We start from the raw sequence: 27,061 nt of genomic DNA on the forward strand, positions 1-27,061 counted from the left end.
TGAAAAATTATCAATTTATTATAGTAAATATGCTTCTTGGGAATAAAGGTTTCTTATTTCTAGACCGGCTAAAAAAAAAAAAAAGGAATTCATGCCAAAAATGAATTTTCAGTCAATATACTGGGAAAGGAGTCAAGAAACTCTGCCTTGTCCAGACATAAGTGCACAGTGAATCAGTCAGCATCCTGACAGCAACTTAACATGACCCGCACCTATTTCAGAACAGGTTGTTAACACATAAAGCTGCCAGATTGTCCTGCTTAATGGATAGACAGTGACATTTGGGTTTAATTTTATCTAAGCAAAATGTGCTGTTTTAGAAATAAGATAAAAATTAAAATAAGACTATTTCAAGGTTTACCCACAAAATGCAGACCCAGTGCATCTGATCATCATGGCCAATAAGATGATCTGTGAGTTTGTTGCATTTCCTATTTTGCTATGGTTCTTGTTTTTCATTATCTTGGTAGCTGAAGTACTTAACTTGCCTACTATGTGTCAACTTGGCTATTATTTCATAAGCTTAACTTTAAAATGCTGTTAATGCTGCATCTATCATGCAGTCTCTTGGAAGAAGATTTTAAAATGGATTTCAAATGTTTCTTTACAGTCTTAAAACATATTTACAATCTATCTTTAATTTATCTAGTTGTAGAATCAGATACATTCTTTCAGATATTCTTTAAAGTGCATAGACACTTTAAATTTTTTGAATATTTAACAAAAACTCATCAAATATTTGGAAAACATAAAAACATATGAAAAAATAAAAATCACTCCCAATGGCACCACATAAATTTACATTTCTGTATATATGTACTATTTATAAAATAGTATCATAACTGTTGATATTTTATATCATGTATATTTCAAAAAAATCAATAAATATATTTGAAAATATACTTATAATGGCTTCACGTCATTTCATATTAGGGACTTATATAATTTATTTAAACTTCCCCACTTTTTGTATATTAACATATTTTATAGTTATTCACCATTTTTTCAATGTTGTAAACATCTTGGTACATCATGTTAATCTCTGTTAATCTTTTAAAATATGTTCTTTGGAATAGAATTATTGTGTCCAAGATATGAAGAGTTTTAAGGATCTTGATAACCCTTGTCAACTCACTTCCCAGAAAGTTTATAGTAGTTCATTCTTCTACCTGTATATAAAGAAACATATCAAGATTTCTGGATCATCATTGAATATTTAAAAAGTAATAATAAACCTTTGACAACTGGTTAGCTGGAAAACTGCTATCTTCACATTATTTTAGTTTCTATTTCTTTGACACCAGTAAAGTCTCACAGTTCTTTATAAATTTATTAATTGTATTTGCATTCTTAAAACTTCTGTGCTCATATTTTGCCCTTATTGATTTGTAATAATTTTGTATGTGTGGAATATATTGTAATATTTGTTTAATGTATTTTAACATTTATCAATAGCTTAATTTTACAATTTGTATTTCATTATACATTTCTCTATACAAGTTTTAAATGCTATATAATCAAAGCTATAAATGTTTCTTCATAATATCCTTTTCTTCATACATAGAAATGCATCCCCCATCTTATGATTAATTTAATGTTCACTTTGTAAATAGTTTTTATGCATCTTTTTAAGAACATTCTTTATTCCACTTGTAATTTATTTTTATGTATGTGTCAAGTACAATTTAATTTTTTTCACAAATAGTGTTCCCAACCTTTGAACCTTCATACTTTTCCTTATCTAATTGTGATGTTTCCTTTAACATATATTAAATTTGCATCTATAGTAGGTTCTATGTTACTGCTGTTTGCTTTTTTCTATTGATCTGCCTATCAATTCATTTTTTTAGTAATTGATTAACCAAGCCTTTATTAATTCACACTTCTTCCAAATGTTCTAGTCAATTATTACTCTCCATTTATTATTCTATATAAATTTTCAAAAAAATTCTCCAGTTAGAAACATCCCAGTGAGATTTGACCTATTCATTAATATGGAAAAAAAAATCACAACTTCCCCAGATTCACTGTTTCCATTGAAGAATGTAGTAGATCTCTTCTTTTATATTAATAGTTCATATCTTTGTTCCTTTATGAACTCGCTTGGTGTTTTGTGCTTTTCACGGTAAATGTGAATGGAATCCCATTGTATCCTCTAATTGGTTATTTGAGTGTGCCAGTTGTCCAGAACTTCCTGAGCGACCCCAATCAGAAAGGGGCACAGCAGATGTTCTTGCTCTGCGTCAGATTTCAGTGAAAGTACGTGGGCATAAGATTTCAAAACAGCAATCTTATCATTGCTAAATAATACTATTATGGTAAGATAAGTTAGTAGCATATAATAACATAATACATAAATATAATAACACATTATTTTTGTCATTTGATGAATTGTGTTTTCTACTCCCTTTTATATACTTTTTCTTACACAGATTGGGTTCTCTTCTCACTTCTAATATTATTTTTAGCTCGTTCCTTTAATTGTTATTTGTATATAGGTTGATATTTTTGTCTCTGTTCCCATTATCACTGAGCAGTCAACATTGGGTTTTTCTCTTATGGTGGAATAAATTCACTGTTATAGACATAAAACTAGGTAACTATAAGGATTGTAGTACAATAACAATGAGTTTGTGCTTAGTGTTTTGTTGAAATTATAGAAGGTTGACAGGAAAAAAATGTGGTACTTCATCCACAGATTTTATTTTATACCTGAAGCTCAAGTAAAGCTAGTTTAATAGAAGCTATCCTCATGCATATCGTTTAAGCTCAAGAAATAAATCTTCTGACATTGTCAACTTTTAATTTTAGTACCCAAAAAGTAGAGAATGCTTTAAGTGAACTGTTATGATGCTGTAAAATAATATTTATTAAATTGAGAATATGTCAGTGATTCATCATCATGTAAAGAAATAGGTTACCAAATAGTGTCATTGAATTTAAGTAAATCCAAATTTATTATATATAAATATATAACATCTAGAGAAACATACGTGCATGGGCAAAACTGTTAATAGCAGTTATTTGTAGGACATAGGATTACAAGTGATTTTTAAAGTATTTTTGCCTACCTGTATTTTTTCTAATTTATTTGAAATAGGCATGCATTATTATGTCATAAAGATCAAAATTATTAATATGTTTTAACAAAAAAATAACTCAACTTTAGAAAGATAGATAAATTACATTAGCTTAAATGCATCTAAGTATAGGAAAATATACTAACTACTTATCAAGATTAGCCTGTGAATATTTTGAGCTTTCATTGAAAAGTTTGAATAGTAAACAAATTACCAACATAGAAATTCTCTCTCTGAAAGCATGTCCAGTGTCTAAGAAACAATAAAATCTAATTGCTCACCTTTGAGCCTCTCCTTGGTCCTGTGAGACATATGCATTTAATTGGATGTCTCACTACCAAAATAAGCATATGTAAGAAATGACTCCCTTTGTTCTTTTCCATTATCCTTATGTTCAAACTTTCCATCTCCTTTAATGATTTTACCATTTTGATTATATAGTGCCTCAGGCATCTACTTTTTATCTCTTTAAACTTATTCTTAAATAAAGAGGTTACCTGGACTCTTATAACTCATATTTTTCCAGAATTACCTCTTTTTAATGATATGAATTAAAATATCCTCTTATTTTGCATAAAGTTGCTATTTAAGTTTTGAGACATTCAAAACTACTTTTATTTTGAAGCCTTTGAAGAGAGGAGGAAACCAAAACTCTGCTTCCTAACACTGGAAGGTAGTTGAAATTGGAAAACAAATGGCTTGATATATATACTATAAAAAGTGGTATTTTTTAGGTCTTTTGGTTACACCTGAAGTGGTTAACAGTAAGTGCAATGTTTGAGCTAGTATTATAGCCTAAACAAACCATACTATCTGAATTACCATAATTAGCTAAATTAGGTTTCATAAATGTCGTTGCATGTATACTGAATAAAAGTTTAAATTCCAGATGGGTAAAGATAGGCTGTATGATAATTTAACTTAACAGCAAGCCAATCCTTAACATTGAATGACAGGAAGATCCACAGAGAAAATTTGCCATGTATAATTTTGTAGACTCTGTACTCGTGGGCAAATTTAATTTTACTTGGAAAGTTTGTCTTAGCAAATCAAGGTTTTGGGTTAGATCATTTGGGTCATAAACTCAGCTTTCTTATCAAATGGAGAAAGACAACAATAATAGAACATCTGAAGATACAAAGTATTTAATAACCAGGTGATGTGTTCATAGGTGTTCTTTAATCAAAAGTTGATTCTGGCTGGGCACGGTGGCTCATGCCTGTAATCCCAACATTTTGGGATGCCAAGGTGGGCAGATCACTTGAGGTCAGATATTCGAGACCAGCCTGGCCAACATGGTGAAACCCTGTCTCTACTAAAAATAAAAAAATTAGCTGGGCATGGTAGTGCATGCCTGTAATCCCAGCTACTCGGGAGGCTGAAACAGAAGGATTGCTTGAACCCAGGGCATAGGCGTGGGGTGAGGTGCAGAGGTTGCAGTAAGCCAAGATCATGCCACTGCATTCCAGCCTGGGTGACAGAGCAGGACTCTGCCTCAAAAAAAAAAGTTGATTCTTTTCTTAAAGGAATTCCTATTTTTTATTTTATTCTCAGAGAAAAGACTTATTTTGTTTCCAGTGACAGATGATTGTGACTGCTGTCACTATCAACCGTTGTTTATCAATGCCACTTCAGTCTTAAGCATGTCTTGCTTCAAATTCTTTGGTGGATGATAACCACTCTGATGACAGTATACTATCTCCAGAGGGTTCTAAGTCCTTCTTCAAGCCTTCACAAACTACCTATATTTCTTCACAAGCACACATCCAACCCTTTCATTTCAGTTAAAATATTTTTTGGATTATTTCATACTCTTCTTTGAAATTTTTCCTCAAAATATATGCAACATATGAAATACATTCAATGCCATTCAGTCAACTCAGTAGACTACCTCCTCACTTTTAAAAGAAATCTAGGTAAGAAGAGAGAGTAGGATGAAAGTTAAAAGTGTGAAGATGGATAGTGATCTGTCACCAAAAATAAGTTCCTAGTGATCTATGAAGATCCTACATGGGCGCTCCCTGGACTCTCAAGTCTTGAGTTCTGTGATTTCTCACCTCTTGATCCTCATGCCTTTTCTTCTACCTGGAACATTCAGTCCCTTTTCTCAGGTCTCTTCTTTGTCAGTCTTCTTCAAGGTCTTTAATGGTTCATCTCTAATTCTATCATTTCTTTGCCACATTTCTAGACTTCTGCTATCAACGGATCTCCTTTTTATGTCCTCGGAAATTCTTTAGTAACTTCTTTAAAGGACGTGAAATATGCAAGAAGTATCGTCTACCTTGAACAAATTCACTTTAAGAGATATGGAATCCTAGAATTCAAACTTAGATCTGTGGTTATTTTCTATCTGAAAGTTATTTTTCTTAGGAGCACTGTATTTCTCCCTATTACAGTAATATTTTGGCCACTTATGGCAATAACGTGTATATGTGTTTGTGTGTGTATTTTGTCAGAGCACTGCTGCTAGAATTTTTAGTAGAATGCAGTTGATAAATTGTTAATCAATATGAAACAGAGACTTTCTTTAGGGTAAGGCCACAATCAGAAGCATTTTTAGAATTCAAAATATTTATAATGATTTTTTTTTAGTAGAAAATCAGCACCCTGATTTTAACTTGGTGGGGGGGGTGGTAAAATTTTTGAGAAAAAATGGTTTCCTTGATAGGGAGTTATCAAGGAAAACAAAACTTTGATTTCCTTTACATAAGTGTAAACAGAAATGAAGAAATATGTCTTTATAATACATATACTAAATAAATATATGTATTTTTATATATGCTTGTATATATACCTGTTTGCATATATGTAAGTGCTCAAGGTAAGTTCAAGGTGGAATGGGTTGAAAGGAGAATGTTTAGGTTATCTGAAATAATATAAACCAAATTCCTCTCAATTTAGTTAGGAGGTTAGAAAGCTACTTCATGAAGAATATTTTTGGGACAAATTTTAAGATAACCTTAAAAAAGATTTGCTAATATGTATTTTCTTGTATATCATGTGAACAATCACTTCCTGAAATTTCTTAGTTTTATCACTACAAAATAGTCACACCATAACAGCCTTGTCAAAGATTTTAAATGGAAAGAAACAAAATATAAAAACTAAAAAGAAACTGAAATCCACAGAAACAGAAAAAAAATTCTATATTTCATTATTTTAATGGATCCTAAAATGCGTAAGCACTTTGATAGATTCTTTTTTATATAGGATTTCCTGGTTTTCAAAGTATATAATGCAACAAAAAAGTGAACCCAGCTTCTTTTTTTCTTGTTCATTGGAGCTATCACATCTCATCTATCAGACCTCTAAGTAGAATTTTTAAAGTGGGGTACTCTCTCACGCCCAAGCACTATGTTATTAGCATATGAATGTGTAACGGATTGTTTGAAGTAACAATTAAGGGAACAATACATAAAGGAACTGAAGAGAGCTACCAACACCTGGGAATCTTGTATTGAAAAAGCTTTCTTAATGTAAGTAATTAAAAACCAAGGATAAATGTTCATTGTGTAGGGATAAAACTCTACAAGGAAAGCTAAAATTCTGCTGTTATCCTTTAGAAGGAATCATTAAAACAAGAGCTTACTGTTTTATTTATTTCAATAAAATGCTTGTTAAATACAGGTTTTGCATGGTATCTGATCTCCTGAAGTCACCACAATACATAACAAAAATGTCTTACATTTCTAAAATATTTATATTTAAAATGTATATAAAATGTCAAGGAATCTTCTTCCTATGGCCAGTGCAGTTTCAGAGAAAATTTCAATTGATTGCCAGGTTAAATCATGTATATAGTCAATTCTTTATAATTTATGTGTCCAAGTAATTCCTGCTAATGAATCTGTAGCCCACTGTATTGTTTTGCACTATTTTTTGTCTCTTGAAGACAAGCATGCTATAGAGGCTCCTGCTGAGGCAGAGCACCTTAGGAGAGTAACCAGTAGCTCAGGATTCTTAGGAATCGTTGATATTGAGGGAGGATAAATGAAGTGGAAGGCAGGGACCCTGCATTATGGTTTCCATTTTTTTATCACTTGCTGCCTGTACAAACCACTTATGTTTTTTGGCATAAATCTTCTTATCTCTAAAATAGGAGTTACTTTTTTCTAGACTGTTAAAAGTCTCAGTCAGTAACCTTTTATGGCCCTTTCTAATATCCAGTTGTATATATTCATTTGTAATAAAGAAACTCTTAACCCCGGAATTTAACTTAAATCAGTTTAGTCTTAAATAACTAGCATTTTATGGAACAACCATATTTGAAAAATAAATTGTGAGCCTAAGATTTCATTTGTAAGTAGAAAGTGAAACAAAATTATGTATGAATGTTCATAACAGCATTGTTCTTAATAGCCAAAAATTAGAAACAACACGTGTCTATTACTTGATGAATGGATGAATAAAATATGGTATATTCAATTGTCAAAACAAAAATTGCACCAAAGTTAAACAGGAAGGAAATACTTTACTCAAGGCTGTTGCAGTAGGGGAGAGAAGCTAGATCCGAGTCTGAACTCAACACACATGAAGCAAACTGGGTCAGGTTTTTAAGTGCTGGAGTGAGCTTGTGGAAAAGAACTGCAGGACATTCAGGGCCATAAGCTATCTGTATTTGCTGATTGGCTTTATCTAAACTACCTCTTGTCATAAAGATATGAGTTTATCTAAATAAATTTATCTAAATAAATCTAAATAAATTCATATCTTTATGACAAGAAGTAGCTTTTACAACTTGGAGCAAGGTGCCCCGCTGAAGTTAGGCTCCTACCCTCCCACCTAAACTGGAAGATAAAGGTGCTGTCTCTCTTGTTGATTACTTTTCAAAGAGGTAGTTCCCAGGTCCTTGAGAGGTACATTTCTGGATTATAAAGTTACCAAGTGGCTACTAAAAAGATTTACGTCTCACAGGAGTAGAGAAAGAATTACAAGCCGGGCACAGTGGCTCACGCCTGTAATTCCAGCACTTTGGGAGGCCAAGGCGGGCGGATCACGAGGTCTGGAGTTCCAGACCAGCCTGACCAACATAGTGAAACCCCGTCTCTACTAAAAATTCAAAAAAATTAGCCAGGCGTGGTGGCATGTGCCTGTAATCGCAGTTACTCAGGAGGCTGAGGCAGAAGAATCGCTTGAACCCGAGAGATGGAGGTTGCAGTGAGCTGAGATCATGCCATTGCACTCCAGCCTGGGCTACAGAGCAAGATTCTGTCAAAAAAAAAAAAAAAAAAAAAAAAGGATTACAATTACAATATTCCTAAAGTAAATTCTATAATAAAGGGAAATCAAGGGCCTATGTTCAAGAACAACCCTTTCTAAAGTTTAGTCAAACCAAGGGGAACTTTCAGGCTGTCCTGGTCACCATATGATAGAATATTCTTGGACAGTGAAGGAGGATGATGTATTGATACATGCTATGCCATGTATAAACCTCGAAAACATTATGTGACGTGAAAGAAGGTGGTCGCAAAAGGCCATGTATTGTATCATTCCGTTTATATGGAAATGTCTAGAATAGTCAAATCTATATAGACAAAAATATTAGTGTTTTCCTAGGGCTGGGGGATGGGCGTGGGTGTGGGGTGGCAGCTAAGGGTATGGAATTTCTTTTTAGAGTGATGAAAATGTTCTAAAATTGTTTGCAGGAATGGTTACAAAACTTTGTAAATATTCTAAAAGCCATTGACTTGTACACTTTAATGGATGAATTGTGTGATACATAGATTATATTTTAATAAAACTGTTGTAAAATATAGATTGATGTTGAAATGTGTTATATAGCCAATAGAATATTTACTTAATATATAGATTTTTACAAATTTCAACACAACCAAAACCTTTATTTTTCCAAAGTAGGTTTTGGCTTTGGATAACCTGTGAATTTTAAGTGTGCATTTCTGATAGCTGGCCTGCCTTTTAGTTTTTATAAAATAGTAACTTATTACCATGTTGTAATAATCAGATAGTATATAACACGGAAGAAAGAAAAATAAATTCTGAAATGTCCTTGAGATATTTGCATCCAATAGAGAAAACAAATGTATAAAGAGAATAAGAAGTAATTTCATACTATATAAACAGAGTGCCAATGTATGAATGAATAATGTTCTACAAGTACATTTGTAAACTAGCTATTTGTAGCTTTCTCTACAGAAACAGTTCTGCCATCCACAGTCAGGTTCCAAACCTATCCTGCAAAGATTTATTTTACCCACAAAGTAGCTGAAATGAAGTATTAATGTTAGTACAGTCAGGGATTAAGGGACAATCATACAGGAAGGAGGAGAATGAATCTGAACACTCCCATTTATTGGATGCAGGCATGGCTCCTGGCAAAATTTTGAATTATGCAGAGTGAGACTGGTTTTCACCCATCTTCTTTTGTCTATCCCTTGCCCCATGTTCTAGATCTAGAGACTCTCTCTCTGGGTCATGGGGCATTGACTATCTTTATGGCCCTAAGTTTCCCATTGCATTACCTAATTCAAGCATCTCTGTTCCTCCAAGTGACAAATTCACTCACGCTATCTGACGTAACATTTCTCCAAAACAACATATGCACATTTAAATTCTACTTTCTGACCGCAGCTAATTTTGTTTTGCATTAGGAAGGAAGCAAATTTTGAAAGCATGATAAACTCTGGGTACACTAGAAGCATTTTCAGATAAAACTTGGATTGTAAATGTAAAGGTATCTTTAATCAATAAGATTTCAGGCATTAGACTTAGGGAATGGTAACAAAAATTTGGAGGCATGACAAGCTGTCCTTTCTGACTCCAGTCCCTCTTCGGGGCTGAACCCCTCTAAGCTGCTCTTTCATTACCTAAATATGTACTTTGTTTCTGCCTGAATGTCAGCATCCTTTAAACACACCCTCTAAAATGTGCACTAGCTACCAGAACTAGGGCATTGGAGTGTATAATATAATGGTGGTGGTTGAGGTTGAGAGAACACATTGAGAAGATGACATGGAAAGGAGTAATCAAGAACTATTTATGGTATGAATAATTTGGGCATCTTTTATTTTTGGACATATGTTTTTCTACATACTGATTACTTGGTTTTTCTTTTTTATAGATTGGGCTAATGGATACTACAGACAACAGAGAAAACTTGTTGAAGAGATTGGCTGGTCCTACACAGGTAAACATATTACTTATATAATGAGATTTAGCAGAAACTTTTATTGTTTTGTATCTATTTTTATATATAAAAGGAAGCTTTGTAGCACAACACATGTCAACTTAGCTAAATGGATAGTTAGATTAATTAATAAATATATAAAATACAAAACGATATCTTATGGGCTTTCCATAAACAAATTTGGTAGTGTAGGGCTTACTGACATCCACCCAAACTGTATTTGAAGCTCAGGCCCAAGCTGTCTATATACCTTCAAGGAATAACATAACCTGGGGCTCTGTTTTTTTCAACGGTGAAATGGGGGGCTGTTCTGAGCATTAAATGAGATAAATAAAGTGTGAAGCACTTGTCACAGAGCCTGCTTCTAAACAGAAAGCTCTCAACAAATGTTAGCTGCTGGAGTTGTTATGATCATGCTAATGATTATTTTTGTTCATTTAACAAATATTGATGGGATTCTTGCTCTCAGAAGGGGCATTCTTCTGAATTACTGTTGTTAATTTATTGGTGTTAGAGTAAAAAATGATTTTGTCACATTACTAGACTTTGCTTAGAACATTATGAACATCTGAAGTTGGCTTGAAATAGTTACAACCAAAAATCATCAGCAGAAACTCTGGGAGAGAAAGTTCTAGCCCTGAGTGGAAGAATATGAGTGGAATTTGGGTGAACCATGACATGCCTAGTAACCATGTGGGATGGAGTTGAGCATTAGAGTTGGGTACTCATTAGCAGTAAACTTGGGTTGATAAGATAAAATCAGATTACAAGGGCTTTACCATGAGCCTGGCCAATTTTACTTAATAGATGAAGTGCAGAAGCATGCTGAATTTTGTAGATAAGGATGTATTTTCTTTCTTCTTTTTAATTGCTATTTTAAAAGTAGTAAATGTTCATTGTAGAAAATTTAGAAATAGGTTCAAGTACAAAGAAGAACATAAAAATCATTATTTTATTTCCCTCAGGAATAGCCACTTAAAAAACTGCTATAGTCCTTTTAGACAGTTTTTATTATCCAAAATTTATATATTTTATTTATAGAGTTACACATGCAGTTTACTCTTAAAATTATATTTATTTCCTCATTTTAATATTCCTGCTGATCATGATAGTTAATCTGCTTACTAATCCATTGAATAATTTTTTTATTATGTAACCCTTCCTTATTTTTGTATATTTAAGCTTCTATAAGCAATGACAGATGAATTGACAGATGTGTTTTTATTACTTCTGTGCTATAGAATTATTGATATGCAATTACCGAGTAGGAAAAAAAAAAAAATTCAAGCCAGGTGTGGTGGCTCAAGCCTGTAATCCCAGCACTTTGGGAGGCTGAGGTGGGTAGATCACAAGGTCAGGAGTTCGAGATCAGCCTGGCCAACATGGTGAAAACCCATCTCTACTAAAAATACAAAAAAATTAGCCAGGCATGTTGGCACACCCTTCTAATCCCAGCTACTTAGGAGGCTGAGGCAGGAGAATTGCTTGAACCCAGGGGGCGGAGGTTGCAGTGAGCCGAGATCACGCCACTGCACTCCAGCCTGGGTGACAGAGCAAGACTCTGTCTCAAAAAAAAATAAAAATAAAAATAAATAAATAAATAAATAAATAGATTTGTGATGCACACTGTCTAAATGCTTCCTAGATGGGTTACACTCATCTGTCATATAAATGACTACCCCACTGTATACTACCCAAGACTGATGATTGTCATATTGAAAATCTTTATGAATTCAACAGATTTTTAAAAATCATGTTTTGTTATTTTAATTTGCTTTTTTTTTATTACCGCTGAAGTCATGATTTTAATTTTTTATTAGCCATTTGCACTATACCTCTTCAGTGCAATAAGTTAAATTAGAACCTGGAAAACAATCAAGATGTCTATCAGAGCAGCAAGAGTGAACAAATTAAGGCACATCTCGACTGTGGAGTACTCTGCAGATGGGTATGAGGTAGACCTCTGTAATATTGTACAGAAAGAACTACTATTAATTTACTCATTTATAATAAGGACCCATACATCTATAAAATACTACTTTTGATATTTTAAGTCCTAAAAAATACATAAAAGCAAAAATTATTCATAATTTGACTCCATTTTGAATTAAATGGAATTTTCTTTTTTATTTTTCTATGTAAACAAATTATACCCAATTTAATAAACATCAGCAAACTCTATTTACTTGAGGAATTTCTTTTTTCAGAAAACATGAAGTTTAATCAAAAGGGTTGTTGGACCAAAGGGCCTACCTATTTATAATATTAACAGATATGTTCAAATTAATTTCAGAAAATTGTGTTAAAATTATCTATTTCCCCACATTTTCACTAACACTAACTCTAAAAATCTAGTCAATTTGATTAGTCAAAAATGGAGTCTAACTTTTAATTTGTATTTCCCTGATTACCTACAAATTTTTCTATTATGTTTTTGTATGTACTACCAATTGGGTATATGTTTATTAAATAATGTAGTATTGTCTTTTAAAAAACTTTATAATTTTATATACTTTATAACTTTACATCTGACAATTGTAACTCATTTTGTCTTCTTTTCCTACAAAAGAGAAATCCTAGTATTTTATAAAAATCATGACTGTTTTTTAATGCCCCTAATAATTATGAGAAACATGTCAGGAGGGACTAAGAATGCTTACAGTGCATCCCTAACCATGGAAGATGACATTACAAGGTGAAATCCTTAGTTTTCTTGGAAAATATCTGCCAGTGTCACCATCTGGGCAATATTTAATGCAGGAAATCTTTTTAAATGATTCATTTAAATATTGCTAGTTGTGGTTTGGGAATGCTACTTCCAGGATAAGCTTTTCCCCAAGAGGTTCTTTATGAGTATTAAAGTTCTACATGTTTGGGCCTTTTATGTTTATGTTTTTATTTTTAATTCCTAAGAATATCACAAGCCATCTTTTAAAAATTCACTATTCTGTTGTTTTTAAGATAATGTTTGCTCCATTAAGAGTAATATATAACTGTTTTAAAAACGTGATACATAGAGATGTTATACAGAATAAAAGTCAGCCTGTTTTAGTTTTGTTAACAGCTAACTTTCTAGTTTCAGAAGCGAAACTAGAAGGAGGCTATTTTCCTCTAACCAATCAATTTTCAAACAGAGAACGGAGGTTATTTTCCTCTAACCAATCAATTTTCAAACAGAGAACTCAGATATTTACCAAGTACCTATGAGTAAAATGAAAAACAAACTTTAATGCACCCTCCACTCTCCCTAAACCCAGAGTTAGAAAACGGAGGACCTACTGCCTAGGGAATAAGAAAATTATAGTTCTCAGCTCCAAGCATGTTGACTAATGGAGTGATGGTGGTGTGTGTTTCCCAGCAGCCCAGGGACCCTATTACATCTTGGGTGTGCCTCATAAGGTCAGGAGAAGACAACGGTTTTACCAGGGTTTCAGCAGATATGATAGCAACAGCACATACCATTGTGCAATATCTTATTATCTTAGGAGGCAACCACAGAGCTGCTCCTTTTAATGGGCTGAGTATAGACACGGCACCTATAGAGTGGCTAGGCTTTGACAGATGGGTCTTTGCAGAAACAATGTGTAGTTCTTTGCTTTAAAATCAAGTTGAATCATCTTGCTCATAACCTAAGGCCTATTGGCTTTAGCTTCTTTCAGGAAAGTCTAGTGATCAAAGGGATAGACTCATTAAAGCATGGTATTTGTTGTAGGGGGTGGGGTGGCAGATCTCAAAAAGGGATGTTCCAGAGTCAGGGTGAGGATGGAAGCTTACCAAAGTTTTTTAAAGAGTGAATTGCTATATTTATATTAGTGCTTCCCATTGGTTTGGAAAATTATTCCTAGAATATTTGAGGATCCTAGGAAGAAACTAAAGATGAGTACATTTTACAACCCTTTGTTTAGCTCAAAACTGAGATGACATAATTATTTTGTATGAATTACTAGACTATCAAAGAGAAAACAAATAAATGAAATTCTTTATCCAAATGAATGTATTTCACCCAAGCAAATTACATTAAAACCAACCCTTTAATGTGGATTATTCACTATAAAGTGAATTATCACTTTTTATTTTTAATACAAATATTTAAAGTTTGGTAGTATTTTTTAATTTCTATGCTATTATTCCATTTAGAAAATGAACGACTATGCTAACTGCTTAAAATAACTATGAAAATAATGAAATGTTAGTCTTATCATTCTTAAATGTAACTAATTTTGTGAATGGCTTGAGGAAATTGGACTTGACCACATTCAGTTCTAGTTTCATCTTAAGAGTTTATCTTGTTGAGCTGTATGTTTGTGTTCCTTCCCATATTGTCTCATCATTTAAATTTATCAAATTAGTGGCAATCACGGAAGAAATGGCTTGCCCTTGAGTGTCTGAACATATAGGATTCTATTAATAAAAATTACTAAGTACATTATAAGGCTTGTCTGTAAAAGAACTAATAAGCCATTTAGAAATATTACATTACACATCAAACATTATTTAAATGCAATCACCTGAGCTAAAGTAATTATGAAAAAAATTACACAATTATGATATATGAAGTAACAATGTAAATCCCCGCTGGCTACCAGATGGGTGGAGAAAGGGAGGAGAGGTAATACTCTTTTAGTTGTGTTTTATGCATAGGTTAAGAAAAACTTTCTATTCAGGATGTATGCTACAATTATGCTAAGAAATCACAGGGTTGGTAAATACAGTTGACAGTCCCATTTTTAAAAGTTAATATAGGAGGTTGAGCAAGGCTTGCTTGTCACTTTGTGATGAAAGAGTGAATTGTAAATCTGGGAATGTCAGCACTAAGAATCTGACTCTTTCTGTAACAACTTCATTTCATTTAAGGGTTTCAGAAAAGAAATGTCACTCTTCCTAGTAACCTTAAGTTTTCTATGACAATTCCTAAACAAAGACAGTTCAGTGGAAAAAAAAAAAAAGATAAAGTGAAGTCATTTTATTTTTTTTAATCTCATGAACACATAGCCCAAGATTATCCTAGGAGATGTTAAAAATCTTCTTTTCGAGTTGTTAGATCTTTGATTGCAACCTCAAGCAATGATAAGATCATCAGAAATGGGAGTACTTTAACTGCTTTATTCTTAGAAGTAGTATGACAGAAATATAATCTTTATTTTCTGGACTTTAAAAATATTATATTGTTTCTTTTTCACCAATCTTTAAAGCAGCTTGAAATTGAAAATTTTATATTGATATGTTCTCAGGTATTCTTAAAATCTTAACACCTTTAAAATTTTAGTTAAAGAATGCATTTGATTCAAATAAGAAAGTATGGCTGTTCTGGTCACACACAAGTCTGTAGACCTCGCTGGATACCCTAGAATGAGAGAGTCTTTAAATACCGAATTGATTCTATTTCTGTAAATAGAATATCCTGTCTAAATAGTCTTTCCATTTTGATAACTGTATATAGAAAATGCTACTTATAGAAAACAAAAAGGCCATAATTTAAGGTTGTGTATAGTATAGTTTGGTGTTTGGCTTTTATTTTTGGTTTAGTGTTTTATTTCTTTTGACCCAGGAGAAAGTAAGCCAAATTTTACTCAGAAAGAAAATTTGAATCCATGTAGAATAATGACGGATTTTTGGCCTTTCTTTAACTTCTATAATCTGGAATATCCTTTTAACATATTATATTTTCCTCTTTGATTCACCACTTCTTATATAAACAGACTGTTCCTTTCTAATTTCCAATTGAGCAGTAGAAAAGAGAGTTCCAGAACTCTAACTATAGAATTATCTCATTTCTGTTAAAAAATATGTATTTATATGGACATAGATGAAAGGCTGGAATGATATATACTCTAACCTGTTGACCATGGTTACCCCTGGAGAGTGAGTCTCTAGATGTGGATGAAACCATAGGAGGCAGGAGCTTCACTTCTCACTGTATACTGTTCATACTGGAGGAAAAAATAATTTTTGACAAATATGTTGACACAAAATATTTTCAACTTAACGTGAATTAATTTTAGCAAGAAGGGCAAAGGTAGTTGGACAAGAACCGTAGCTTTGTGTAGTCACCTGTCAAAATGTAGGGCCTCTGCTTGGCTGAATCTCAGTGAGAGGATATCACAGACCCTAACAAGAGCATGGACAGTGCTCAGTGCAGGTTTTCTGATCATCATTAACCTACAGACTGACTAGGCTGCTTAAGAGCTCTGCATTTCGAGCTTGCAGTGAGCCGAGATCACGCCACTGCACTCCAGCCTGGGCAACAAAGTGAGACTCCATCTCAAAAAAAAAAAAAAAAAAAAAAGCTCTGCATTTCGATTTTCCCGTTTGTAAAATACTTCTTAATAATGCCCAACTTAATTGTGTGCAGATCAAATAGATGCTTCACATTGTTGCAGAAAAGCTCTTTGAGCAAGTACATTATGAATCCAAGTAATTATTATTGAACAGTGTCTTAACTTGATCCCAAACAGATTGAACAAGCCTGGGCCCATCTGATAATCTCACAAGAGGATTTAGAAGTGGTTGATTTGCTTGAATGGATATTATGGACAGATATTTCCTATCATCTGTAGATTTTTTTTAAAGTTTAGCTAAGATTTATATTCTGGTCAAACTTTTTCTATGCTAGATAATGATGACTAAAGCAAGCCTCGTTGTGGAGGCTGAACAGGGTTCAGTTAAGTGATCTAAAACTCAGAACCTATGTGTATTGACTCTATTCATGAAAATTGCTAAGAGTAGATTTTAGGTGTTCTCACCACACACACACAGAACAGATAAGGATGTGAGGTAACGTATATTTGAATTAGCTCAATTTAGTCATTCCACCATGTATCCATATTTCACAACCACATGTGTATACAATAAATATTTACAATGTGTATTTGTTGATCAAAAGATAAATAAATATGCTTAACAATTTTATTTGGTCGCAACTCTCATATAGTATGGACTTAAAAAAATTAAGATGTGGCTACAGAATAGCATCGCAATTAGATAATCATTGTTTATTTTCTCTGCTAGTAAAACTAAATGCTAATGTGTCTCCCCTATTAAAAAAAAAAGTTAAAATTGCATAGATTCTTTATTGAGTCCAGCTTCACAAGTATCATTGCTGGTAGCATCTAGTAGAAGCTTCAATGGGATGGGCAAGTCCTAGCAGCTCAGAATGAGGAAACTTGGCCCCTTCTTCTTCTGTCTGAGCTGGAACTGTCTGGGCTTTGTGTAGGACGCATTGTGCTTCTTCCCCTTGCTGGGCCTCCTTTACTTCAATCTCTGTGGTTTTTGTTTGTTTGTTTGTTTGTTTGTTTTTGGTTTTTTGTTTGTTTGTTTTTTTGAGAAGGAGTGTCTCACTCAGTCGCCCAGGCTGGAGTGCAGTGGCGCAATCTCGGCTTGCTGCTGCAATCTCCGCCTCCCAGGTTCAAGTGATTCTCCTGCCTCAGCCTCCTGAGTAGCTGGGACTACAGGCGCCCGCCACCACATCCCGGCTAATTTTTTGTATTTTTAGTAGAGATGGGGTTTCACCGTGTTAGCCAGGATGGTCTCAATCTCCTGACCTCGTGATCTGCCCACCTCAGCCTCCCAAAGTGCTGGGATTACAGGCATGAGCCACCTCGCAGAGCCCACTCTCTGTGTTCTTTACTCAGTAGGGCTCTAGTTCGTGAAATAGACACATTTCATAAAAGAAAAAGGGAAGAGAAAATTACATGGCTAATTAAAAGAAATCTAAGTCTAGGCTGCAGTTTGTATTGTCACACAAAATTCACTTAAATGTGTTACACTTTTAGGCAAAATGCCATTATAATAATTTTATGTTGACCTGTGTTGTCCTCCAATTTCATGCATCAGTTAAGGGCCTAGTGGAAGGCTTATTTAGTTTCAATTTCCTTTGTTTTCTGTATGGTAATTCTGACTCTTTAAACCAAGAATTTTCAAGGAGCAAAAAGATAAAAAATCTTTATCAAGGAGCAAAAAGATAGAAAAATCATTTCTATTATTCAGACAAATTTTTATTAAGTGAAGCATATTTTAATGACTGAGGCACAGAATCACAAAAATTATTTTGAAATATAGTGAGACACATTTTGGACTTAGGGATTTTATTTCCTTTATCCCTTAGGAGGAATGTGTATATGGCTGTTTATCCTGTTATCTGTGAATACCATGTGACAACTAAAGAATAAAAATATCAAACTTTTAAAGAATTAAAGTTAGTTTTATTCCGAAGCCTGACTGAGGACTATAGACTGAGGCCTATAGCCGGGAGCACTGCTGCTGCACACTGTTGCAGCCACGGCTTTTACACAGGTTGTGGAGGTTCAGTATGTGCAAAATCACATCAGATTCACTCAAAAGTTACGTTAAAGTAGAAACACATCGAGGTTTGGGTGTGAGAGTCCATCTAACTACAGATTACTAAAGTACATTGGTTATAGATTACAGAAGCATAAACACTAACCCCATCAGATGTTATCTTATCTGTAAGAAAAGGCAAAGATTGGGGTCATTTGTCTTCTAGGGAATACAGTGACTTAGGCAAGAGACGTGGGGGCTTTGTGCTGTATCCTCTTTTGTCTTCAAAGCCTCCCTCCAGAGAGTTGCACATTGTCGCAGAGTCAGGAGCTTGTGAAATTATAGTGGCAAACGGAAACGAGCAAGCATGCCTTCCTACATTTACCACTTTGTCTCCTACCTTTTTCTGCTTAAGCCACATAGTGTTTTGTTCAGATGAGATAACCACTTGACTGGACCAGAGCTGGGCCTTCTCTTGGCTGGATGCAGAGGATCTTGGAGATCGTCTGTGGCCCTTACTACACCAGCATCCAAACTGTTCTAGACTGTTATAGAGCTTCTAACTATCACAGAATATTCTGGTATGCTTACAACAGCTGCACCTATTCATTCTTCAATTGCACAAGCCTAAAGTTTCTTTGGAAGAGAGGGAAACTTGAACCCTATTGAGAGGTAGGGTCCAGACCAGAAGAGCCGTGTTTGATAACCTCAGGACAGTGGGCCTGTTGGAAGCCAGAAAAGGGAGAGGCAAGGAGGAGCCCCTGAGAGACAGGAGACAGTTGGGGGACTGAGGAAGAAATATGGCAGCAGAGACTGAGGGCAGAGTGGAGCCTGGCACCAGGAGGAGCAGGTTCCCAGTTCATTGTGATGCACCTGGCGGCTCCCCTGGGGCCTTCCCCACCCAGAGTGTTCCTCTTTCTCAAATGCCTACATGCTTTGTCCTGGAAACAACAGAGCCCCAGCAACTCCATAGTGGGGCTCCTTCTGAAAGAGGCAGAAATGAGAAGAGGAAGATGCTGGGGGTTCAGCAGCCGAGGTGCATGTGGTGCAGGCATTCAGTCCAATTAAACAGGCACCCAGAGTCAGGGTGGAGACTGATGGTCTGGAGGAAGAAGCAGCAACCTTCATACCAACTAAACTTCATTCCCTTAGGGGATGCTATTCAGCTCCCTAATTTAGTAGAATAACTTCTGATGACCAATAAAAAGGAGCCTATATACACACAGGCTGAGGAGACTTAATGTGATAAGATGGTAGATGCCTTCTGATCGGATTCCATTAATGCCGAGATCCTTAAAGTGTAGAGATCTGAGCCATTATCTTCACAAGTATTGTAAGTGCCAATCTGATATTTTTTTCCCCACAAGGAAAACACTTTTTTATTTATCATTATAAAAGCGTGTTCATCTAAGAAAATCATGTATGTATCATATATTTCATATTTAATATGTTTATATATATTTATCTACCTATTAATATCTATCTATTTATCTATATAATTTCACCTTCCAGAGATAACTACTCTTAATGTCTTCTGTTGGGGAAATATAATTAAAAACAAAATCTTCTCCCACCTCAGAAATCCTCTCCATAAATGTAATAACAACAACAACAAAAAGCAGTTTTATTATCAAACAAGCATTAAACCAGAATGTAATACACATCATAGGCAATCACTGAAAGATTGCGAAGATAGGAAGAAATCTCACCCCCCCCCCCATATAGCCAAACAGGTACAACCCATTGCATGTTTTCAAGATAAACAATAACTTGTCTTTAAGTAGAAGGACTTGGCAGCAACTTTGTCACACATGGTTCAGCTAAACTTTAACTGGTAATTGGAGTGACTATTTGTGTTACCCTATTGGCTTCATCCAGAGGGAAAATAAACTTCATATTTTTGAGACAAGAGGTAGCTTTACAAGTTGGAGCCAGAGGCTCATGGAAGTTAAGCTCCTGCCTTCCCATAGAAATTGGGAGAGTGGAGCACCATCTTCCTTGATGTTTGCATTTCACAAGGATGGCCCCCGGGTCCTTGAGAAAAACATCCTGGATCATAAAGCTGACAAAGGGCCTATCTAGCTTTCAAAAGGATTGATATACATTGCAAAACAAGGAGAAAGTACTTACAAGGATCTCTTTTCTAAAGTAAATGCTCTTTAAAAAAGGACAGGGTGGGGGTGGAGAGAAAAGTGTCTTCCTGGTTTTCAATGGGGAGAATTAAGCCTCTTACTTTTAATTTTTATTTGTCCTTACACTTCCTAATTATGCATCCTGAATTCTGATGGCCTCTTACTAGATGTACTGCTTTGTAACCTGCTTTTATCTCAATAGTAGTTTGTGAATATCTTTCTAAGTAAATGTAACTAAATCAGTGTGAGGGCAACAGAAAAAATAAGCTTCTACCAGGGCAAAACTTTGACTATCTATGTGTCTGAGGCAGAGACTCACACATAGTAGGAGCCCAATATATATTTGATAGTTGTTACTTTATTTCCAGTCTCATGGGGAACAGAAATAATTTTGCCTGAGAGGAATTGTGACTAGTAATAACATAATTTCAGGGGATCATCCCAAATCCTTCTTGCAACAAATAGATTATACAAAAGATAAACACTGTGGAGTGAGTTTAGAGCAAGGCTTAGCATATAAGAAGTAGCTAAAAATCTTAATGAATTGGAAAACAGGGAAGGCTGCATTTTATAGTGCTTTGCCACCTGGAAACTGAAACAAAGGCAGAGCCACCTAGAACCAGTGCCAAAGCAAATCCAAAACTTGGCATATGCCAAAATATATTACCTCTAAACTCTGTAGTTTCCATTCTTTCATACTTCATTAGCATATCTAGGAAGTAAGATCTACTTGCAGCACTTTGAAAAAAAAAAAATAAATGACATATAGTTTTTCTTTTCCAAGACCCTAAAAGTTTGTTCTTGAAGATCAGTTGTATTTATGCATATAACGTACTCATATATCATTCAGATTTTTATGTTCAGTCAACTTGTGTTAGAATATGAAGGAGTAAACTTCTCATCAACTCCCTGGCTTGCCTTCTACCTTAATGATATTATAAACTTACTGACAAAGGAAAATTTAAAGTGTGGATATTATTAGTTTAATCAATACTCATTGGATTGTATAGCATAAGCCAGACACTGTACTAGGCATCAGAGATGCAGTGATGAGTGTAAGTAATCACAAGTATGCAAACAATAGTGATTAAGCGTGATTTTTTTTAAAGCATGGTAAATACCTCATGGAGATGGTGTTAATGTAAGGTACGGAACCCTAATTGGCCTAAGAGTTTCAGGGAAGGCTTACCAGAGAAAGTGACTTTAGATTCAGATAAAGCATAAATAGGAGTTAAATCAACATGGGTGAAAAATTGTGCCAGGCAAAGGGAGCAGCTATCCTAAGATCTGTAGGTGAAGGAGAAATCACTGTGCTCCAGCCTCTACCGCATTCTTCCTGCTTTTGGACAGAAAATTAGGAATGTGATGAGACAAGCTTCTTGGGGTCCACTGAATTAATTCCCGTACCCTTACCCTATTGAAAATTCTGGATAACAAGATTTATGCCATAGTTTGATTGGCAATGGCTTACATTTTAACTGTTGACTTCTTTGCATTTAAGAGATGTTAGGCATGATTTTACATCAGCACACTAGTTAGGAAACAAAAGGAAAAGGGACTAGTAAAAGAGTCCAAAAGAGAGGGGTATGAGAAAAGGAGCTTTACGTACTCCAAGAGGGGTACAGCTTCAAGTTGATAGGATTAATCAACATTGTCACACATAGTTCTGGGGAGTTCATAGTGAGATAAAGACTATGGACTTGGATGTATTTTAATGAAGCAGGTTGTAGTGAGGATTCTTTTGTTAGTTTGTCTGATGGGAATACAAGCTCCAGAGACAGTCCTACTCCTTCCTTCTAATCTGGGCTCCATCTTACATGTCATCTTTTTTGTCCCAAAGTTTTTCACCTGTAAAAAGAACTAATGTTAGTACCAAGCTCAGCAGGTGCTGCAATGATTACATGTGTTAAGTATATACAAAGCAGTTAGAATAGTGTCTGGTGCATATAAAGTGCTCAATAAAATTATTATTTAAAGTCAGATAAATCTTCTGTCATATTCAGGACTTCTGAAAGGTTTATGTCCATCATGCAATTATCTTTCAATAGTACAGATATAATTATATGATTCTCCCCATCACCTGCCAAATGAAAAAAAAAAAGGGCTCTTTAGCTTGGCATATAATGGCTTTAATGAGCTGGCCCACCTATCCTGTTTCATTCCTCATCATTACCTTCCCCCTGCCTGCTGCTATACCAGCCTTTTCAAAAGCAGGTCTCTCTGATTCTGTTTATAATCCTGCCTGAATAGCAGACTATGCACCTTCTTCAAGTGAAGCCTTCTTTCCTGACTCTTCTTTTCTGCAGGCCAGAGCACATCCCTTGCTTTCATACACTGTCCCTGTCCCTCTCTCTTTGTTGCAGTGCAGCAACATAACAGGTTGCATGTCTCACTCATCTTCCCTTGTTGAAAATATAGTACCTCATGTGTGCTCAGGAAGTGTGTATGGCATGAATGGACAAAGCTACGTGGATTGAGCTTTTGTTTTACAAATGGAGAAATAAAGAGACGTAGTCATTTGCCTAGAGTCACAAAGTAAGCAAAAGACTGGAAACTTGGACCTGGGTTTTGACTCCTAGGGCCCTGGCCGGAGAATTTCTGTGGCCACATCTGATTTTTTGTTTGTTTGTTTTTGTGTTGTTTAAGTGATGTGGGAAATAATATAAGATATAAAGCTGTTAGGCTTTGAGTTCTTGTGTAAATATAAAAACTTCTGGTTCCAAAGCCTTGTGTATGGTCTTCTTAGCCTTTATGCATGTCTTCTTAGGAAATTTGTAAGAGCAGTCATTTCTGGAAAGTGGAATTGCAAGTGCCCTTTATTTTCATCTGTTTGCTTGTCCAGCATCTTCTAGTTTTTCTAGACTAAACATATATTTGTTTTATAATCAGGTGTGGGAAAAGGGAGCTTAAATGTCTAAATTAATTTTTATTCCAGGATTATTAAGAGATTGTTTTTGCATCATGGAATGTCTTCCGCCTTTTGATATTTCCTCATTTTATAATGGTCCTTTTATGTATCTGAGGGGCCTGTGTCTGGGCCTATTTCTACTTCACTGTAACAGGTGAACTTCTTTACCAAGCAATAAAGTCAGAAATGGTATATTAATCACCTATATCCTTAAGGAGTGATAATAAATAGTAATTAGTGTGAAAATATATTCTCTTAGGAAAACGGTCATATTATACATTTGCATTTTATCTGGACTTCATCTAGCCAGGATTCCACTGAGGGCACTTAAAGGATCACACAACTTGATTTTCTTCTCTGCTGTGACACAATAGCCTCACTTTGCATTCGTTTCACAATCTGGGATCATTATCCAAGCTCAGTGAGAATCAATTTCTCATAGATGATTGCCTGAATCACTGCCAGCTCAGCCACATTTTTTACATCATTTACCAGGAAGTATAGTTTTTAAAAAGTCAGAACAATTGTGCGGGTAACCCATAACCTGAATATGCCCTCAAAATATTCTTCAGAGTGGTCACCCACCCCTGAAACTCAAAGTCTTCTGCAAATTGATTGACAATGTTACTGACCTGTAAATCAAAGGATTCCCCATTTCAATTCACCATTTTCTAAGTGAGTCTCTATTGACATGAAAGAGTTCATTCTCTTTTGAAAGAAAAGTTCATCTTTAGAGAGCAGCCTCAATTGTTTGCTTTTTAGCAGAATAATTACATCTTTAATTTCTGTGGAGATAATGAAGAAAGCCAGTTTAGGATATATTTATGAGGTTTCAGAGTATATTTGGGGAGAAAATTCTATAACTTTTAAATATGATTCTTTAGCTTCAAAACGTACATGTTTAGGTAAATTGCAATAACTGTTTTACTTTCATTTATGGTGATTGCTTGTTCATGCTTAAGCACAAGAGAGAAAGCTTGATTTAAAACGTAAGTCTCATTGATGAGTTTTTATGCCACCATCATTTTTAAAAGTAAATTTAGTAGAAAGCTAATTTTGGCATATAATGCAAATTCCTCTACTTTATCTGGCCTTCATTTAATGATTTTGGAGTTATCACTGCAAGGTGTTTATATAGATTAGATACCACAGAGATCTAAGGAACTATATTTATTTGATCCTAATTAATATTTGGCCTTAAATAGATAGTCACACCACTTTCCAATTTCCTAATTTTAAGCAATTAAACAGCTAGCAGCTGTTGGCCAGATAAATATTAAACTTTGCCAAGTAGATATATGCAAGTTTTTTTAACCATATTTGGACTATATTAGAATAGATTACAAAATGTGTTGACATCATATACTTTAGAAGATTGTATGTTACAGGTTCATACTGAACAATTATTTATTATCTGTTTGGTATTGTTAAAACTCATGCTAAAATATCATGGATGGTTGTATACTATCTATGCATGCCGGCTCATAGTATGTGAAGACACATCAAATAAAAACTCCTATGACTATCTTTACAAGTGTGCTTTGTATTTAAATAACATTAAAGATAATTAAATATTGTGTTAGTGAGGAATTTTATTTCCTTATTTGGAATATTCTTAAACTTTTACAGTATGTTCTTTTTTTGACAGTGAAATTGTCAAATGAGCAATCACAATGATAAAGAATGAAACCATAAGTAGTGTAGAATGTATTTATGTATTTATTTATTTTTTTGAGACGGAGTCTCTATCGCCCAGGCTGGAGTGCAGTGGCGCGATCTCGGCTCACTGCAAGCTCCACCTCCCGGGTTCACGCCATTCTCCTGCCTCAGCCTCCCAAGTAGCTGGGACTACAGGTGCCCGCCACCATGCCCGGCTAATTTTTTTTTGTATTTTTAGTAGAGATGGGGCTTTACCGTGTTAGCCAGGATGGTCTCGATCTCCTGACCTCGTGATCCTCCCGCCTCGGCCTCCCAAAGTGCTGGAATTACAGGCGTGAGCCACTGCGCCCGGCCAATAGTGGAGAATTTAAAGCAGTGGTTCCTAAATTTTAGAGACCATCAGAATTACCTGGAGGGCTTACAGAAAAAAGATTACTGGTCCGGATTTTCAGATTTTCTGATTCAGTAAATCTGAGATAGAAGCCACAAATTTAATGTCTAACAAATTCTCAGGTGTTCCTGATACTGCAGATCTGAGGAGCCAAACATTGCAGTGTCTAGACTCTAGATCAATCTCAGCTTATGTTATCTTAATTTGGGGAATGAATGAATGATGGAGTGAAGAAGAGGAAGCACATGCATGAATATATTTATTTGTGTAAAAGTGCTTCAGCTCTCTGGATGAGGTATATTGACATTTAAAAAGTAGCAGTATTGCCTCAGTGTAACATGTAACAACATTGAAAACGCTATTTTCAAAACCTGCTATCTGCATCAATAGAGATGAGTTAAGTTTTTGGACAATTTTTAATGCAACTTGCATTAATTTCCCCATCTGGATGGGGCCTCTTTACCTACATAGGGAAATTCCTGGCCTAGGTGGATCCAGCAAATCCTTCATTAGTGAATCTGGCTGCAAGTTATCTTTACCTTACACTACTCTTGACACATTTATCGCTAGCAATTTCCAAGGAAATTTCCTTTTTTATAATCTTTGTATTTACCTGACTCCAGAAGATCCTGGGTCCTGAAAATATTAAGATTATGTTTTTCATTCTTATATATATATTTTTAAGTTTTCAAAGCCTGGTAGTAGAGTCCTTTTAAATTGTGTTGTTAATAATCCTAATAATAATAATTTCCTTCTAATATTTTTGGCTGTTGGTAATGTAATTTATGGGTATATCCAAAATTTTTAAAATAGGATCTGAATATTTCTGGATTTCTATTCAGTAAAAGTTGTTATTCATTCTTTGCTTCAGTAGCTGTTTGGAGTTAAACAACTCATGTAATTGTCACTTTTCAAGTCAATAATGTAAACCCCACAGGACAAATTATTTTAGTGCCATACCTACAAATTACATTTTTTTTTTTAAAGACAATCTTGTCTTGCTCTGTCTCCCAGGCTGGAGTGCAGTGGGGTGATCTCAGCTCACTGCAACCTCTGCCTTCCAGGTTCCAGCAATTCTCCTGCCTCAGCCTCCCAAGTAGCTGGGACTACAGGCAGGCACCACCATGTCCAGCTAATTTTTATATTTTTAGTAGAGACGGGGTTTCAACATGTTGGCCAGGCTGGTTTCTCACTCCTGACCTCAGGTAATCCACCTGATTCGGCCTCCTTTAGCGCTGGAATTACAAGTGCAAGCCACCATACCCGGCCCAGATTACATTTTTTGTCATTGGGCTCCATTTTTCTTGAAATTTAGTCTGTAACCCTGGGGGGTATGTTTGAAAGTTTTAATAATTGTCCAACAAAATGTTATCTGTCAGTTCCCATTACTCTAGCAGAGGATTTATTTGAAAATCTCATAATGAATGGTAGAGCCTGCATTTGTTGTGTAATAATTTCATTCACTTATTC

The 27,061-nt window shown here is 34.9% G+C and overlaps 1 protein-coding gene across 4 annotated transcripts in view; it reads left to right on the forward strand.

Annotated features, from left to right (window-relative positions):
* Window positions 1-27,061, forward strand: part of PTPRZ1 (protein tyrosine phosphatase receptor type Z1) — a 190,407-nt gene that overhangs the window by 45,548 nt on the left and 117,798 nt on the right. For all 4 annotated transcript variants that reach the window (XM_009454089.4, XM_001144786.6, XM_003951117.5 and 1 more), the window contains exon 2: window positions 10,159-10,224. In XM_009454089.4, the coding sequence (XP_009452364.3) occupies window positions 10,159-10,224 (66 nt within the window). The remainder of the gene's footprint in view (window positions 1-10,158; window positions 10,225-27,061) is intronic.

The sequence above is a fragment of the Pan troglodytes genome, chromosome 6 (genome assembly GCF_028858775.2).
Source record: "Pan troglodytes isolate AG18354 chromosome 6, NHGRI_mPanTro3-v2.0_pri, whole genome shotgun sequence".
NCBI lineage: Eukaryota > Metazoa > Chordata > Mammalia > Primates > Hominidae > Pan > Pan troglodytes.